Raw genomic sequence first — 14137 nt, forward strand, 5'->3', positions numbered from 1 at the left:
GAGCACTGGTCTTGTAAACCAGGGGTCGAGAGTTCAAATCTCTCTGGGGGCAGTTTCTTTTTTCTTACTTATATTTTGCTTAAAAATTAATGAACAATTGATATAACGCATTTACGATATAAAAAGTATTAAATTTATCATTTTGTGATAAATATTAGCATGTAGAAGTCTTGTACCATTTCAGCGTCGAATGCAACGTTATCGATTCAGTGTGGAACAAGATTATAGCGCTGTTCGCGGAAAGAATTCAAACAGGTTTAAAAAAGAAAGTATTATTCCATTAGTCACAGAAAATATTCTAGTGTTGATTGAACAATTTTGACCCCCCCCCTCTCTCTCTCTCTCTCTCTCTCTCTTTCTCTCTCTCTCTTCTACTGTCTTATCTTCAGCCAATCATAATACAAATTGATAAAATTTCAACGCACCAGCGGTACATCGTTCATCCAATTACTATACTTTTGTCGAGACGATAAACAAGTCCAGGGCGCACAAATTACTACGTGTAATATATTACTAGTTACCACGGTGAAATGTTGCCGAGCATATGAAACCGTTATGACAACACGTATCCGACTCTCGAGTCGCAACGAAATTCACGCAAGTTTCTACCAGCGATTTCGAATGCAATTAATGCCCCTCCTGAATTAGGACAATCGCGTGTACAAATATTTGCGCCAGTTTACTGAATTTCTCCCTGTCCTCGCAGAAATTCTTCTCCCACCGATCCACCCCTATCGATCACCCCGCGATAAAACGTGCGCGATGCATCCGTGGTCAGTAGTTCTGCGAACCCTCACGCTCGAACTTCACCGCAAACAAGAGGTGAAACGATTGCTGGCCTGGCAAAAATTTTGTCCTCGTTCGGGAGCAGCGAACCGAAGACTATTACACACGCATTGTTTCGACGTAATACGCAATTAATTATATGCCTTTTGGGGAATTGTACATGGAGACACGGACGTTTCTAAAGAGGGGTAAAAGAGGACAGACTCTCTACCTTTCAAGGGAGACAAACTTTAAAATAAAACTGAGTATACGCGATAAATATAAACAATAAAGATTCGGAAAATCGATTAACGATTAGGATAGATAACGATTTAGGTTGGTCGTTCGTATTTCAATATTTTGAAGAAATTAAGTGCAAAATAGAGACACTGTCTAAGGAAGCTACCCCCCCCCCCCTCAGTTTGGAGCGAGTAGGTCCATATACAGGGGTGTGTAACTTATTTGTAATCGAAATAATGATGAAAATAGAGACCGTAGCTTATCGACTTATTTGAAGGAGAGCAGGGAGTTTTTTTTTTCGAAAAATTCAGACCAATTTTCATATAGAACAGCGCTGATATCAACTACGACACGAATAACAGTAGGACATTTTTCTATCTCGCCTCGAGAACGGAGAGTAAATTTTAATGAAGCGCGTTCCCTTTGTTTTTTTGTCCCGCTGGAGCCGGTTTTCCGTAAATTAATGTTTGTCGAGAACGCAAAGCAAGCGAGGCTACCTTTCGAGCGCATACCTCGAGTCTGGGCTCAAAACGACCGCGGAAATAAACCGCGTGGACTCATCAGAAGACTAAATTTTCATTGCTTGCTCAGTTGTCTGAACGAGTCGCGTGGTAGGAGTACCACTGTCTCACACTTTTCAAAAAATAAGAGCGTTTCAAGAAAATTTGAGAGAAGTACATTCGATGAAACAGAAAAACTTGCCACGCGTGGACAAAGCTGACTCCTTATTAATTTATCTTGTATGTTAAAGGCTAGACTGCGTGTCATACTTTTATTGATACAGAAAATGAATCGAAACTTAAATGAAAGGTGTATCTTCTCTTTTAAATGGTATAAGGTGCGTATTATGTTTAATACGTGTAACATGTACAACTTGTACATTATTTATGTTTCATGAATATATGTACATTCTCCTCCATTTACCAATACCTCAATTTGCCACGAATGCATCAACACCCACAGTCCATCGATGACTAATAAACATAGTACATGGTACTAATAAACCTAGAATTATTTGCACCTCCTGCACCCAGAAGAAGCATTTCTCCCACACCCCTATACTACATATAATCTCCCACTGGCGAGACCAGACGCTCGAATCGAGTTTTCTACCCGTTCCCGTTTCATCGTGGAATTACGTGACGCGATTCTACGCGTTTGCTCGACGAACTATGGCATAGTGCTGCATCCAGTTGAAGAGTTCACCGTGAAGATGCTCTTCGATAAATCTAAATGAACGCCGACAGGAAAGTAGGACACTTAACGCGACGAAATTGACGCGTGACTTCATTCCCGTCTCAATTTCGCGTCATCGCGACCGTATTTTCGTTCGTCTTTCATAAACATCCCTGATGCGATCACGGTTAAGTGAATAACTGAGACTGAGAGCTAAACGTCCGTTCGTTCAATAGACGATCAATGTCAACAGGTTCCGTGGTGCGGGATCGTCGACCTTCGTTTGATCTTTCCGTTGGATGCTGATTCCGTGATATCATCGGGTCGTAAAAGTTTGCGTGATCGCTGGGGTATTGGTCTGTTCTCTCGTGGAGATATTGCGCTCTGATTCGAAATGCGTAGATGTTGCGTGCGCAGAGAATTGGAACGATCTCGATTGCGGAGGAAAATGACGATCTCGCGATGAAATATTTTATCCGCGAATTTATAGCACTGACTCCAATCCTAAATAAAATCTCTACCCTAAAATTTCTAACATACAGATAAGTAAGATAAAACAGCACATCAAGCTAAAATGTACCTTTCCCGCTGCTCTCAAGAGTTTCCAACTTGTACTCGCATCCAGGTGACACAGAAGCACTAATTCGAGCGAGCCCTACGAGATCCGAAACTCGGTCAACGTTTTTCACCGATCACTTTAAAATAAATACCGTACACGTAACTCTCCACGGTAATTCGACGGGCGAATAAATCAACTCCCGTAATAATTGTTTTCGCGCTTAATATATCCATGAAAGCGTTAGGGATTCGATCTACCGTCTCTGTATTAAATGCCAGGAATAAACACGTCTCGCGCGAAGGCATTATCCGTTGGAAATTGACGGGGAATTAACATAGATGAATCGCCGACCAGAAACAACGAGTAGAGTTGACGAACAAGGTGAGCATACGTTGCGTCTGTCCGTGTGCATTATCTATCGGTTGATTTATCGATTCCCAACGCGCAGGAGGCTCTGGCCAAATGGTAGGAAATGTGTCAAAGCAATTTCACAATATCCAGGCACGGCTGTCCGACAATTTATCGAAATGCTCGGAATCTCGTCATGAATTGATCGGGCCTGCCGTTGATTTATCTTTCACCGATCTAATTCACTGTCCAGCGTTCCACCGTTAAAACAGTAATTATCGTGCGTGAATAGAGACTGTATAATCGTGTAATTGGGACTGATCCAGTTCGATTTACCTACGAGGATCCTGAAAGAAGGGAGGAGAACGCTGGGAAGCGGTCGAAGGAGAATTTGATCACTGTACGAGGGGAAACTACGTATTCAGGTTGGTGGACGCGAAATGTCATTTACTTTCATCAAATTTTCAAGGTAAAACTGCTTGAAAGCTCGTCCATGGGATATTAATCCTGCGTAGAATAGGCAATTATAATCCTCTGCAGAAGAATTGCACGTGTGCCGAGGTAATCTCCGTTTCAAACCTTTAAAAATAAATTGATTTAGTTACATGGCAGTGTCCTTCAGATTTTAAATTTAAAAATTAAAAAAAAATCATCAGAATCCGTCTGTTTCGATAAATACATCACCAAACTGCGGAAAAGGTATTTTTTTACAGTAACGTAAGAGGCGATATTACTTATGGGATGACCTGATACAATTTAAAGTCCCTAAAGGCCCATTCGGGACTCCTCCACGTATCTCCCAAAATTCGTATTTGCTATTCACACACGCGATCTCCACGGTCTACCAAAGTCCTCAGCGGCGTGGTCGCATTCGCGTTCCTCGATGGGAAAATGTATACAAACATGAATCATTAAATTTCAACGGAAGCTTCCTCGAGCATGCGTTGAAAACCTTCATTAGGAGATACCACAACATTATTAATTCCCCAAGACGAGTTAGCCCGGTTTCGCTTGCAGCCGTTGTTAAATTTGTCGTCGCGACTTCCCCGGTACTGTTACGACAAAATAGCGTGCAGCGTCTCGTGACGAGACTTATAATTACCCGAATGTCGCGCGTCATCGGCGTACATCAAACATGACAGTCGACCAAGTATCGCCGGTAAACACTATCGCGCGCAATATTGCGTTATCAAACACGCTGTCGAACACACCGTCGACCAGAAACGAGCAGAATTTTATTGATACAACGCGCGACCGGCGATAGCTCCGTATAATTTATTCGCGGCGTTTATTAAATCGAGCAGCTAATCGTTCGACGAGAAATACGATCCGATCGTGCTTTTAGTTTCTCTTGTTTACGTAACGTAGAAACGAGTACGGATAAACCATTTCCGAAGGTAAAAGGGTGTGGTACCTTTTAAACTTCCATTCCCAAGAATTACAGAGAAAACTACCTCTATCTCAGACTTCCATGACTTAACAATATCAAGATCGAGTACATGGTATCGCGTCTTTTCGTAAGCGTACATGTTTTCTGTAACGGAGGTTTTGTTGTTTAAAAATATCGGAAACGTTGATGCACAAAAGCGAACGTGATCCTCCTTAGTTCTATAAATAATACGGAATACTCGAACTATTCGGAAGCTTAATATAACTGAGAAGGATGGAACGCGCAGTTGTCAAAAAGAATTTCAATTCTCGATACAGTTTCGACAATCGATTCACGCGGAAGAATCGAACTCGGCTGCATCGAGGACGCCAACGTTCACCGTTGGCGCCTCGTTGTGCATCTCTCTTCATGCATCACAATGTGTTGCTGCACTGCATTATGCAATATGTCACCGTCGGGTCATACGAGCGAACCCGTTCAAGGTGTTCCGTTTCAAAGTTCCCAAAATGTCGGAATTTACGAGGAAATTGACTGGACAAGACGAGGATCGCAACTCGCGCGAATAACTGTTATAATGCTCGCAAACTTTAGACGCGAATAATTTCGACGCGTGAAAATTGATGTTGCGCCCGCGAGCCATGATCTTCTCTGTTTTATCGAATCCGTCTAGTTCGAACGGAATAAAAGAAAGATATAATAGCGCGGAAACGCTGCGAGAACTTCTTATCCATTATAGTTTCGAACTGGAATACCTCAAACGCCATCTTTGGATATGCACCAATACATGTATTATATCTAAAGAAAATAAATAACTAACCAACTAGTTTCGAACACCACCGACCGAGTCAAACCATAATAGAAGAAGGAAATAGAGACCTTGTCTACTTTCTGGAATGGCAGATTTACAAATAATACGCGAATGTTAATATTACAGGAACGCAAGGAAATCTTATCATCACCCCTTGTCTAAAAAGCAATGAAATAATAAAGTTAAGACTGTGGAAACCTAACGAAGACCTTATCTAATCCCGAAGTGGCTGATTCAAGAGTGCTGAAATAAAAATAAACACTACACGAACGTATAGAAATGTCGTTCATCTAAAATGTACACAAACTGTTCAACTTCAGTTTCGGATCTTCGATATTTTCGTTTGATGCCGTCTATAGGGAAGCTAACAGAATTTTTATCTGCGTCGCGCATCCTGTTGTGTTTATCGATTTTTTTTCTACCTATTTTCCCACGTAAACAGCTTATACAGTCTCCTTGAGCTAGATGTGAAATTTCCATTCGGCTGATTTTCACCATCACCGGAAACCTCTTGTATAAAATATCTTTCGTGCGACAGAGTGTGTAAGTGTAAACTACAGGCTACGGAATTCTGTGCCATCCTTCACCGCTGGAGAATACATAAAATCGTTATTTACACGTGCACGCTCTCGAAACGATAATAAAACGAACGAAACCTGTTCTACGTCGCTGATCATCGTAACCGAACTAACGCAAACACATTGAATATTACGGTTTTCCCAACTTAAAATACAGGATAGATTACTTAAGTACTTTAAAGCATCGTGACATTAAGTTAAAGCGCTACTACAAATTTTTCTTTTCGAATTCAATTTTTACGAAGTACGCGAATCAATTTCTCACGTCCCTTGTTAATTTCGCCAAGCTCCGCCTCTCCCCCAGTTAAAGCTTTTTATTGCAAGCATCGGAAGCGTTACGAATTACTTCGAAGCCCGGTTTCCATCGAAGCTGGCAATCAATGTTCGGTAAGAAAATATTTAATTTGCGAAGAAACTCTGGACAACTTGTAAGGCCCGGTCGATATCCAATCACTTTAATTGGCTGTTTCAACTAATACCAGGGGACAACCTGGACTGAAAAAAGTTCGTCGAACTTCGCAGACGGACCTGCGATCCAGCGTGCAACGAACGCGAAAACTTTTGCATTCGTTCTTCCTGAAACAGCTGCAAATAAATCCATAGACGACGAAGAAGTAACTCTGGCTGCTTGTAACTTCATGTCGGAGGGATCGAGATCGTTAAAAACACTCGCGCAATGGAATTCATGAAAAATATTTCAAGGTAAACGACAGAGACACCCAGTCGTCTATGAGTGAACCAAGCATTACGTAAACATAGAATTTTTTAGAATAAATTAACGCAAAACGCAATTTGCAGTACGCATTCCAAAATGGGGGACGTTCGTTCTTGATCTAGTTACCATTTTTAACGAGCCCGCTAATTGCGAGTCCTGCGCTTTTGTTCAGGCCATTAATATTAGGAGCAATTTAATTTTGAAACTAATTGGGGTAAACGATTCGAGCGGCACTTTTCTAAATGAAGACATTAATTTTCAATCTCTACTTCGCTCTTTTTAGCTTATTTAGGAATGCATCTGGATTCACGACTCGCGTGGAAACAACGTATATGAATGAAAATAGATGAAATTCGTATGGGAAGAAGAGAAATGTGCCGGGTTAACGACAAACTTTCGAAACGGACCTCTCGGCTATCGCAAGAATTTCCGTGGCGGAGGCCGTACAGTACCAAATTACAGATCGTTCCTTGTATCAGATTATATCCGTGTACCCTGCAGAAGACGCATCAGCCACAGAATCGCGAGCTAGAGGGATAGAGAGGAGTGACTGACGGTAACAAATCCAGGCTGTTCAAATAGCTGGAAAGCGTGCTCGAGCTTCCGGGCATACACTCCACTAAATTACTCGATTCTTGGCGGATCAAGTCGATTGTCAATCGGTCTCGACGAAAAGCGGAGAAACGAGGAACGAAGTCGGTCCTCGAGCGCGGTTTTAACCCTCGTTCCATCGACCGTTCCTTGGGCGCCGAACTCGCGCATCGTGTTTCGAGATTCCCCGTCATCGATACGGCCGTTGTTATCGGGAAAATACAGCTTCGGTAATTTGTTTGAGAACTTGAGAGAAAAAAGAAACTGTTACCGCCTGGTAATACGATGTTATCGACTACGAAATGGGTCTACGGAGCGCTCGATTGGGTTTTATTTACCGCGTCGCGTGTCTTTGTCCCGAGACGTAAATGTTTACAAGCAACGAACGAGATGTTATCGATGAAATTCGGGTCCTGGCGTTTTGACCCTGTGAGCTTTTACGAGCCGTGGATTTATTTACTCTTTCTTTCTAGCTGACTGCTCTAGGTCGCGTCGAGGTCATTAGCGACTGCCTTGGGCAGGGGTAACCTGACTTAGGTTCACTTAGGCTCCTCACTATGCTAAGTTTTGTTAAAGCCTGCAGGACTTGGAACTGACTATAATAGCTATGATACTCCACAATAGCATCATTAATTTTACCATCACAAACATTACCAAAAACATATCAGAACATTGAAAACACGAACAGATCAATCATCATAAATTTCCAAAGTTTACCTACTTTCCGTCTGAAACAAAAATCGACCAACCCCGTGAATAAATCACGTATCGCATTTCAAGAAGATACAAATATATTGACACTTCTACATACAAAGTCGAACACGTAATGGGTAGATTAAAAATTCACGGCGTCCAGCTCGCGTACGAGTTTCAGCGTGACCTCCAGAGCGGAAACGTCGGTGTGCCACTTGGCAGACGAGACACTGGGATCGACCGGATGGGGTGTCGCGAGGTGCAGCCGATATCTGGAAGATCGTGACTGACTTTACGCTCTGACAGATTTACGGCCTCGTAAAATTGTCAAAGAAATTCCGGAGCCGTCCCCCGAGTCAAAGCAATGAAACTTGGCGAAATCGTCGATAAATTCTCGCCTCCTTCTCTCACCTTGGGCTGCGAACGTCGATCGCGTCGGATTCCACGGTGAGCTCGACTCTGTCGCGCGACTCCTGCGGCATCTTCACGAGGATGGCCAGCCACTCGCAGGAAGCCGTGCTCGGAGTTTTGAAGCCCATCTGATCTACCAACATGTAATCAATTAGTGATAATCAAGAACAACAACGTAGGTGAAGATGTAAGAGTATTGACTGGTCTGCGACTTAAACTTGAATTTTTATTCATTTTTAATAAAGTAATTCGTCCCTCAAGAGGCTGAAAAATATCGTAAGAAATTAAAAAAAAGAAAACTAACGCCTAGAAAGACATCCTCCGCTGACACAGCTTGCTTAAATTTCATCTCGTATTCGGGCACCTCTCTTGGATCGCATGTTTCAGAATATTGCGCTTTGTCTGCCTCGGAGGGGTGCCAAATATCGTCAGGCCCTTCTTTCAGCGGTCCATGCGGGCCTGCATTTTCAGGGGCACCATTCGCCACAGTTTGGGCGCCTATATCGCTGGGACCTGAAAAACCTTTAAAATTTAACGGTTTCCTCGTAATTATTGTCCATTATCGTAGTCGTAGACATTAATTGTCATAGTAATTGATAGTAGTCATCGTAAGATCGTAGAACAGAAGGAATAGAAACAACTGCGTTTTCGAAACTTTCCTACTTACAAAGTTTTCGTGCGCCAGCTTGTGGTAGATCATCCTCAGAGTCCGAGTTATCTATCGGTGGACTAATCAAATTCTGCAACGCCTTTATGTCCTGGCATCCTAAACAGCCATCCATTTTCACATAAAAATGCCCACAAGTGTGAAACACTTTTCACTGAAACGATTGATTCCAAAAGCGCGAATCAACAAGCATTGGTTTCCAAAGTAACACATTTTGAATATTTTCCGCAGCAACGCTCGAATTACAAAAAGACATTTTTATTAACATTTTCATACAGTTGAAAGACTATATTCGAGATAATGAAAACTTGAACAAACACAATATTAAACTGTCTAATTAATTTGAAATTATAATTTGGCGCAAAGAAACGTATCGACTGACAATGAGTAGCTTGACATTTTGCAGGTTCGCCAACTTACATAGGAGAGTACTTTCTACGGAGGTTTACCAACATGGCGGACACTACGAGTGAAAAATTATCAAAAAAGTGAGTAAAATAATAATACTGAGAGGAAATTGGATTATTTGTTCCAATTTCTGTACCTGTTCGAAATTATCTTTTATTTAGATCTATTATTCTAACATAACCTAAATAGAGCAATAGTGAATGCAACGATCTGGCTATCCACGTTGTTTAATGGACAACTGCCTGCGTTTATGTATTTTTCCACGTGCTAGATAATGCAATCTCGTAAAAATTGATGATTAAGTATACTTGTTATATATACATGCACATAAATTGTTGATATAATAACAACGATACTTTTAATTAACCATGTTGTGTAACATAACCAAAACTTTGACTGGCACTGTACTGCCGCTGCTATTTAATAGAAAACCTACAAGTTTACATCGTATAACTGTGTGTCATTTTCGAACAAAGTGCGTTCAATTTAAGAAGAATTTCAATTATTTAATTAAGGGTAAGAACCATCACATATTCCAATCATAATTACAGTGAATTGAAAAGACGTCTAAAGACAGAACAGAAATTGAAAGAGAAAGCAGAGAAAGAAGCAAAGGCAGTTACTCCAGCAACAACGAAAGGTGAAGCCAAATCTAAGGGAAAAAATGATATTAAAGAAGAGGAGATCAGTCCAAATGTAAACAATCATTTATGTTCATCATGTTTATGTTTATTGTACTCAAACATTTTATATTTTAATTGTGTAATCTGTTTTTCAGGAATATATTAAACTCAGGACACAAGCAGTCAACCACCTTAAAAATACAGACAACAACCCCTACCCACATAAGTTTCATGTATCCATATCGTTAGAAAATTTCATTGAAAAATTTAGCAACATCTTGACAGATGGTCAAGTATTAGAGAATGAAGTACATAGTATTGCTGGCCGTGTATATGCTATTAGGGAATCTGGTGCTAAACTTATTTTTTATGACCTAAGAGGAGAAGGTCTTAAAATTCAAGTCATGGCTAACGCGAGAAATTACGCGAATGAAGAAAAATTTGTTGCTGATATTTCTAAAATCAGAAGAGGCGACATTATCGGTGTTATCGGAAATCCTGGGAAAACTAAAAAGGGTGAATTTTCTATAATGCCACATAGTATTACCCTTTTAAGTCCCTGCTTACACATGTTACCTAATCTTTACTTTGGATTAAAAGACAAGGTATAAAGGAACGACTTCTATTCTAACGCGTATGTGATTTATGATTGTTAAGAATTATATTATGTTTAACCAATTAGGAGACAAGGTTTCGACAACGTTATTTGGACTTTATATTAAACGATAGAGTAAGAAAAACGTTCCATGTACGAGCGAAAGTGATCGCGTATATTCGTAAGTTTCTCGATGAACTTGGCTTTTTGGAAGTTGAAACACCAATGATGAATATGATTGCTGGTGGTGCCACAGCTAAACCTTTTGTTACACATCACAATGAATTAAATATGGATTTATATATGCGCATTGCTCCAGAACTGTATCTTAAAGTAATACATACTACTATATAATCACAATTGACTATGTAAAAATTATATTAATATAATACTGCTTACACTTTTAGATGCTGGTTGTCGGAGGATTAGATAGAGTATATGAAATTGGAAGACAATTCAGGAATGAAGGAATAGATATGACTCACAATCCAGAGTTTACCACTTGTGAATTTTATATGGCCTATGCAGATTATAATGATTTAATGACAATCACAGAGCAGATGGTATCCGAGATGGTGAAGACCATACATGGTAGTTACAAAATTATGTATCATCCAGATGGTCCAGAAGGAGAAGCGGTAGAAATTGATTTCACTCCACCTTTTAAACGCGTTTCCATGATGAAGACTCTAGAAGAAGTATTAAAAGTCAAGTTACCGCCAGCTAACGAATTGAATACACCAGAATCAAATAAGATATTTAACGAAATTTGTATCAAACATGAAATTGAGTGTCCTTTGCCGAGAACAACAGCAAGGTTGCTAGATAAAGTAAGACTTTTTCAAAATTTCGGAATTATAACTATACATATACATATATATATATATATATCCACTAAATGTATATGTATATTCTAAACAGCTCGTTGGTGAATTTATAGAAGAAACTTGTATCAACCCTACATTCATCTTGGATCATCCGCAAATTATGTCTCCGCTAGCAAAATGGCATCGTTCTGAAAAGGGTCTTACAGAACGATTCGAGTTATTTATTATGAAGAAAGAGGTCTGCAATGCGTACACAGAGTTGAATGATCCTATGGTACAAAGAGAAAGGTAATTTGTTTGAGTAAAAAGCTATCACTGATAACGATCTAACCTAAAACAAACAATTCATGTGTATAGATTTGAGGACCAAGCCAAAGACAAAGCAGCTGGTGATGATGAAGCGCAATTAGTCGATGAGAACTTTTGTACCGCGTTGGAATATGGTTTACCACCAACTGCTGGTTGGGGAATGGGTATCGATCGAGTTACTATGTTCCTCACAGATTCTAATAACATTAAGGTTAGTATTCCAGTAAACAAAAATAAAAATAAAGTAATGTTAAATGTGTATATATAATTCCAGGAAGTGTTACTGTTTCCACAAATGAAACCAGACGATCCAAATAAAAACAAAGTATCTGACAATGATAAAACAGTGGATGACACCAGTGCAAGTAATGTGGATAAATGAAACAAACTCTTATACTGTGACTCATACTGAATATAAATAAATTGTACTTCCACAAACTAATAGTCACTTCAATATTTTATCATTTTTTATTTTATATTTTGTACATATTACTTACCATTAAAATAGTATAAATCTATTAAAAACACATCAGAAAATTATTACTATATATATATTCACGCATGCACACAATCTTAATATTTCTGCTGTAATAAATTTTTTTTAAATATTTCATTGTTCGATTCCCATGTAAAATTAAACATTTAATATAAAATATATAACCCATAATTAAAAATAAATAGGTATTTACATTAGAACATCGGAGCAAGCGCAAGCACTGAACAATGTGTACTTGCAATTCACTGGCAGCTTCTTTATATTGTCAAACATTTAAGTAATTAATATAGTTTTTACTATGACCATTTATAAAGAAAAAAAAAAAAACTTAAAGGAAGACCTACTGATTCACATTATCTTTATATTTTAAGTCTAACTTACTATTGACACAAAATACTAATTTTTTTTGGGTACATGGCTAGTTACCAGAGAAACATTAAGGTTTAATTTAAGATATGACTGATATGTTTCCTGGATACCACTTGTGGCAGCTCTTTGAATGATTCGTACATTTGATGTTAATACAAACTTTTAAGAAATTATATATTTAATTTCTTAAGTAGAAATATTAATCAGTACTTATCAACTTTCTTCTCCTTTAACAGATTTTGTAACGGAATTATAATGGGCACCTAGTTCGTACATATGACGATGATAGGTTAATATCATTCTTTTCCCATTGCTATACTCGTTACCAACAATGTACGATGCGCTCGTTGCTTGAATAACTTCTATTGGACATTTCAATACATGCGAAAGAACTTGTAGCTATTTTAAAATAAAAGTAATTATATAAGTATCATTAGGAAAAACTTCATTCTACATTAAATTCCAATTCACCTAACCTCAATAGCACCTCCCCAAGCGCTTGTACCTGCTACATCATTGCAATACTTCTCATACTGTTCAGGTGAAAGAACATTATCAGAATCTGGATTAGAAATGAATGGTAAAAATTCATTCATATTCTCTCTTAAATGTACAGCAGTTTTTGTCCTGAGTTCATGAAAATTCAATGGTGTTTCTCCTATAACTTTCAATTGATGTGCAACAGCATTATACAAACTGTAAGAATTGTATAATTAATACAAAATATTTATAATCAATGCAGAACTAATACTTTACAAATAAGTATCTCACCAATGACCATCACTTGGAATATCAAACATCATTAGATCACGTTCTTGAAGAATTTTTTTTATGGCTTGCAATTCAACATTTCTTTTGCCAAAAACATTTAATGCTTCTTGCTCTATTATTCTCTCATTACGTTCTCTCTCTGCATTTGCTTTTTTGTCTCTCCTTTTTTGTGCTTTCGAAACTCTGTGTGTCAACTGTTCGTGTTGTATATCATTTTTTATCACTTCATCATTATAACTTTCAATATTCTCATCTTCCGTGTTATTAATATTAAGATGTGCAACTTTCCATCTAGTAGATTCTTCTTCTTGCTTTTCATCCAAGGCTTCTTCTAGACGACTAATTTCTTCTGTAACTTCTTTTTTCTTCTTTTTGTCACCCTTGCAAATTGACTTCTTTAAAATTTGTATTTGTGCTGTAATTCAGAAACGATAATTGTACAAATGTGTACGTAAAATATGTGTTTACGTGATATAATTAAATGCTAGTAACAGAGCATAACTTAACGCACATATGTAAGAGTAACATTTCGATCGATTACTGTTTTGAAACATAAAAGCGACATTTTAAAAAAAAATATCGGAGTTTAGAGTTACTTAACTCGATTACCTTGTAGTTCCTTTCGTTCTTTTTTATGTTTCTGCGTTAATCCTTCTTCCGTCAATGTTATCTCTGCCATTGTGAATGTTGAGGTTAGCTATAAGCAATATTAGCTATAAGACATTTATTTTGAGGTTAATTTACAGCGCTATCTACCAGGATTCAATGGATGCATCAAAAAATATCTTTCTCATAGAA

General features: G+C 38.6%; 3 protein-coding genes across 6 annotated transcripts; 1 reads left to right on the forward strand and 2 right to left on the reverse strand.

Moving 5' to 3' along the window:
- Positions 1 to 7605: 7605 nt before the first annotated feature.
- Positions 7606 to 9189, reverse strand: LOC128880846 (dynein axonemal assembly factor 6). Of its 3 annotated transcripts, XM_054131338.1 has the most exons (5): positions 8942 to 9189; positions 8579 to 8796; positions 8275 to 8402; positions 7982 to 8135; positions 7606 to 7898 (listed from the first exon to the last, which is right to left on the reverse strand). In XM_054131338.1, the coding sequence occupies exons 1-4, from the start codon at positions 9054 to 9056 to the stop codon at positions 8006 to 8008; spliced, it is 591 nt and encodes a 196-aa protein (XP_053987313.1). In that variant the 5' UTR covers positions 9057 to 9189; the 3' UTR covers positions 7606 to 7898; positions 7982 to 8005. The 3 variants fall into 3 exon arrangements, with proteins under 3 accessions (XP_053987313.1, XP_053987314.1, XP_053987312.1); XM_054131339.1 differs by having other exon boundaries at positions 7606 to 8135; positions 8579 to 8787; XM_054131337.1 differs by having other exon boundaries at positions 7606 to 8135.
- A 141-nt stretch (positions 9190 to 9330) lies between these two features.
- On the forward strand, positions 9331 to 12230 carry LOC128880844 (lysine--tRNA ligase). 2 transcript variants are annotated; one of them, XM_054131335.1, is made up of 8 exons: positions 9331 to 9429; positions 9901 to 10045; positions 10128 to 10577; positions 10655 to 10900; positions 10975 to 11397; positions 11489 to 11682; positions 11752 to 11914; positions 11978 to 12230. In XM_054131335.1, the coding sequence occupies exons 1-8, from the start codon at positions 9395 to 9397 to the stop codon at positions 12083 to 12085; spliced, it is 1764 nt and encodes a 587-aa protein (XP_053987310.1). In that variant the 5' UTR covers positions 9331 to 9394; the 3' UTR covers positions 12086 to 12230. The 2 variants fall into 2 exon arrangements, with proteins under 2 accessions (XP_053987310.1, XP_053987309.1); XM_054131334.1 differs by lacking the exon at positions 9331 to 9429 and adding an exon at positions 9566 to 9824.
- On the reverse strand, positions 12019 to 14103 carry LOC128880845 (deubiquitinase OTUD6B-like). The gene is made up of 4 exons (XM_054131336.1): positions 13949 to 14103; positions 13340 to 13754; positions 13045 to 13264; positions 12019 to 12967 (listed from the first exon to the last, which is right to left on the reverse strand). Exons 1-4 carry the CDS (start codon positions 14016 to 14018, stop codon positions 12782 to 12784), a joined length of 891 nt encoding a protein of 296 aa, XP_053987311.1. The 5' UTR covers positions 14019 to 14103; the 3' UTR covers positions 12019 to 12781.
- Between the last annotated feature and the right edge of the window lie 34 nt (positions 14104 to 14137).

The sequence above is a fragment of the Hylaeus volcanicus genome, chromosome 8 (genome assembly GCF_026283585.1).
Source record: "Hylaeus volcanicus isolate JK05 chromosome 8, UHH_iyHylVolc1.0_haploid, whole genome shotgun sequence".
NCBI lineage: Eukaryota > Metazoa > Arthropoda > Insecta > Hymenoptera > Colletidae > Hylaeus > Hylaeus volcanicus.

What these genes read in the sequence shown, in the direction of transcription:
- LOC128880846 (XM_054131338.1), bottom strand. Translation starts at nt 9,056, where the DNA reads ATGGATGGCTGTTTAGGATGCCAGGACATAAAGGCGTTGCAGAATTTG. An exon ending in CGGAGGATGTCTTTCTAGGC is followed by an intron (nt 8,403 to 8,578) that starts GTTAGTTTTCTT and finishes TTGGTAGATCAG; the next exon opens with ATGGGCTTCAAAACTCCGAG. An exon ending in ATCGACGTTCGCAGCCCAAG is followed by an intron (nt 8,136 to 8,274) that starts GTGAGAGAAGGA and finishes ACGATCTTCCAG; the next exon opens with ATATCGGCTGCACCTCGCGA.
- LOC128880844 (XM_054131334.1), top strand. Translation starts at nt 9,718, where the DNA reads ATGTTGTGTAACATAACCAAAACTTTGACTGGCACTGTACTGCCGCTG. An exon ending in GTGTGTCATTTTCGAACAAA is followed by an intron (nt 9,825 to 9,900) that starts GTGCGTTCAATT and finishes TCATAATTACAG; the next exon opens with TGAATTGAAAAGACGTCTAA. An exon ending in CAGCAAGGTTGCTAGATAAA is followed by an intron (nt 11,398 to 11,488) that starts GTAAGACTTTTT and finishes TATTCTAAACAG; the next exon opens with CTCGTTGGTGAATTTATAGA.
- LOC128880845 (XM_054131336.1), bottom strand. Translation starts at nt 14,018, where the DNA reads ATGGCAGAGATAACATTGACGGAAGAAGGATTAACGCAGAAACATAAA. An exon ending in AGAACGAAAGGAACTACAAG is followed by an intron (nt 13,755 to 13,948) that starts GTAATCGAGTTA and finishes TCTGAATTACAG; the next exon opens with CACAAATACAAATTTTAAAG. An exon ending in ATTCCAAGTGATGGTCATTG is followed by an intron (nt 13,265 to 13,339) that starts GTGAGATACTTA and finishes CAATTCTTACAG; the next exon opens with TTTGTATAATGCTGTTGCAC.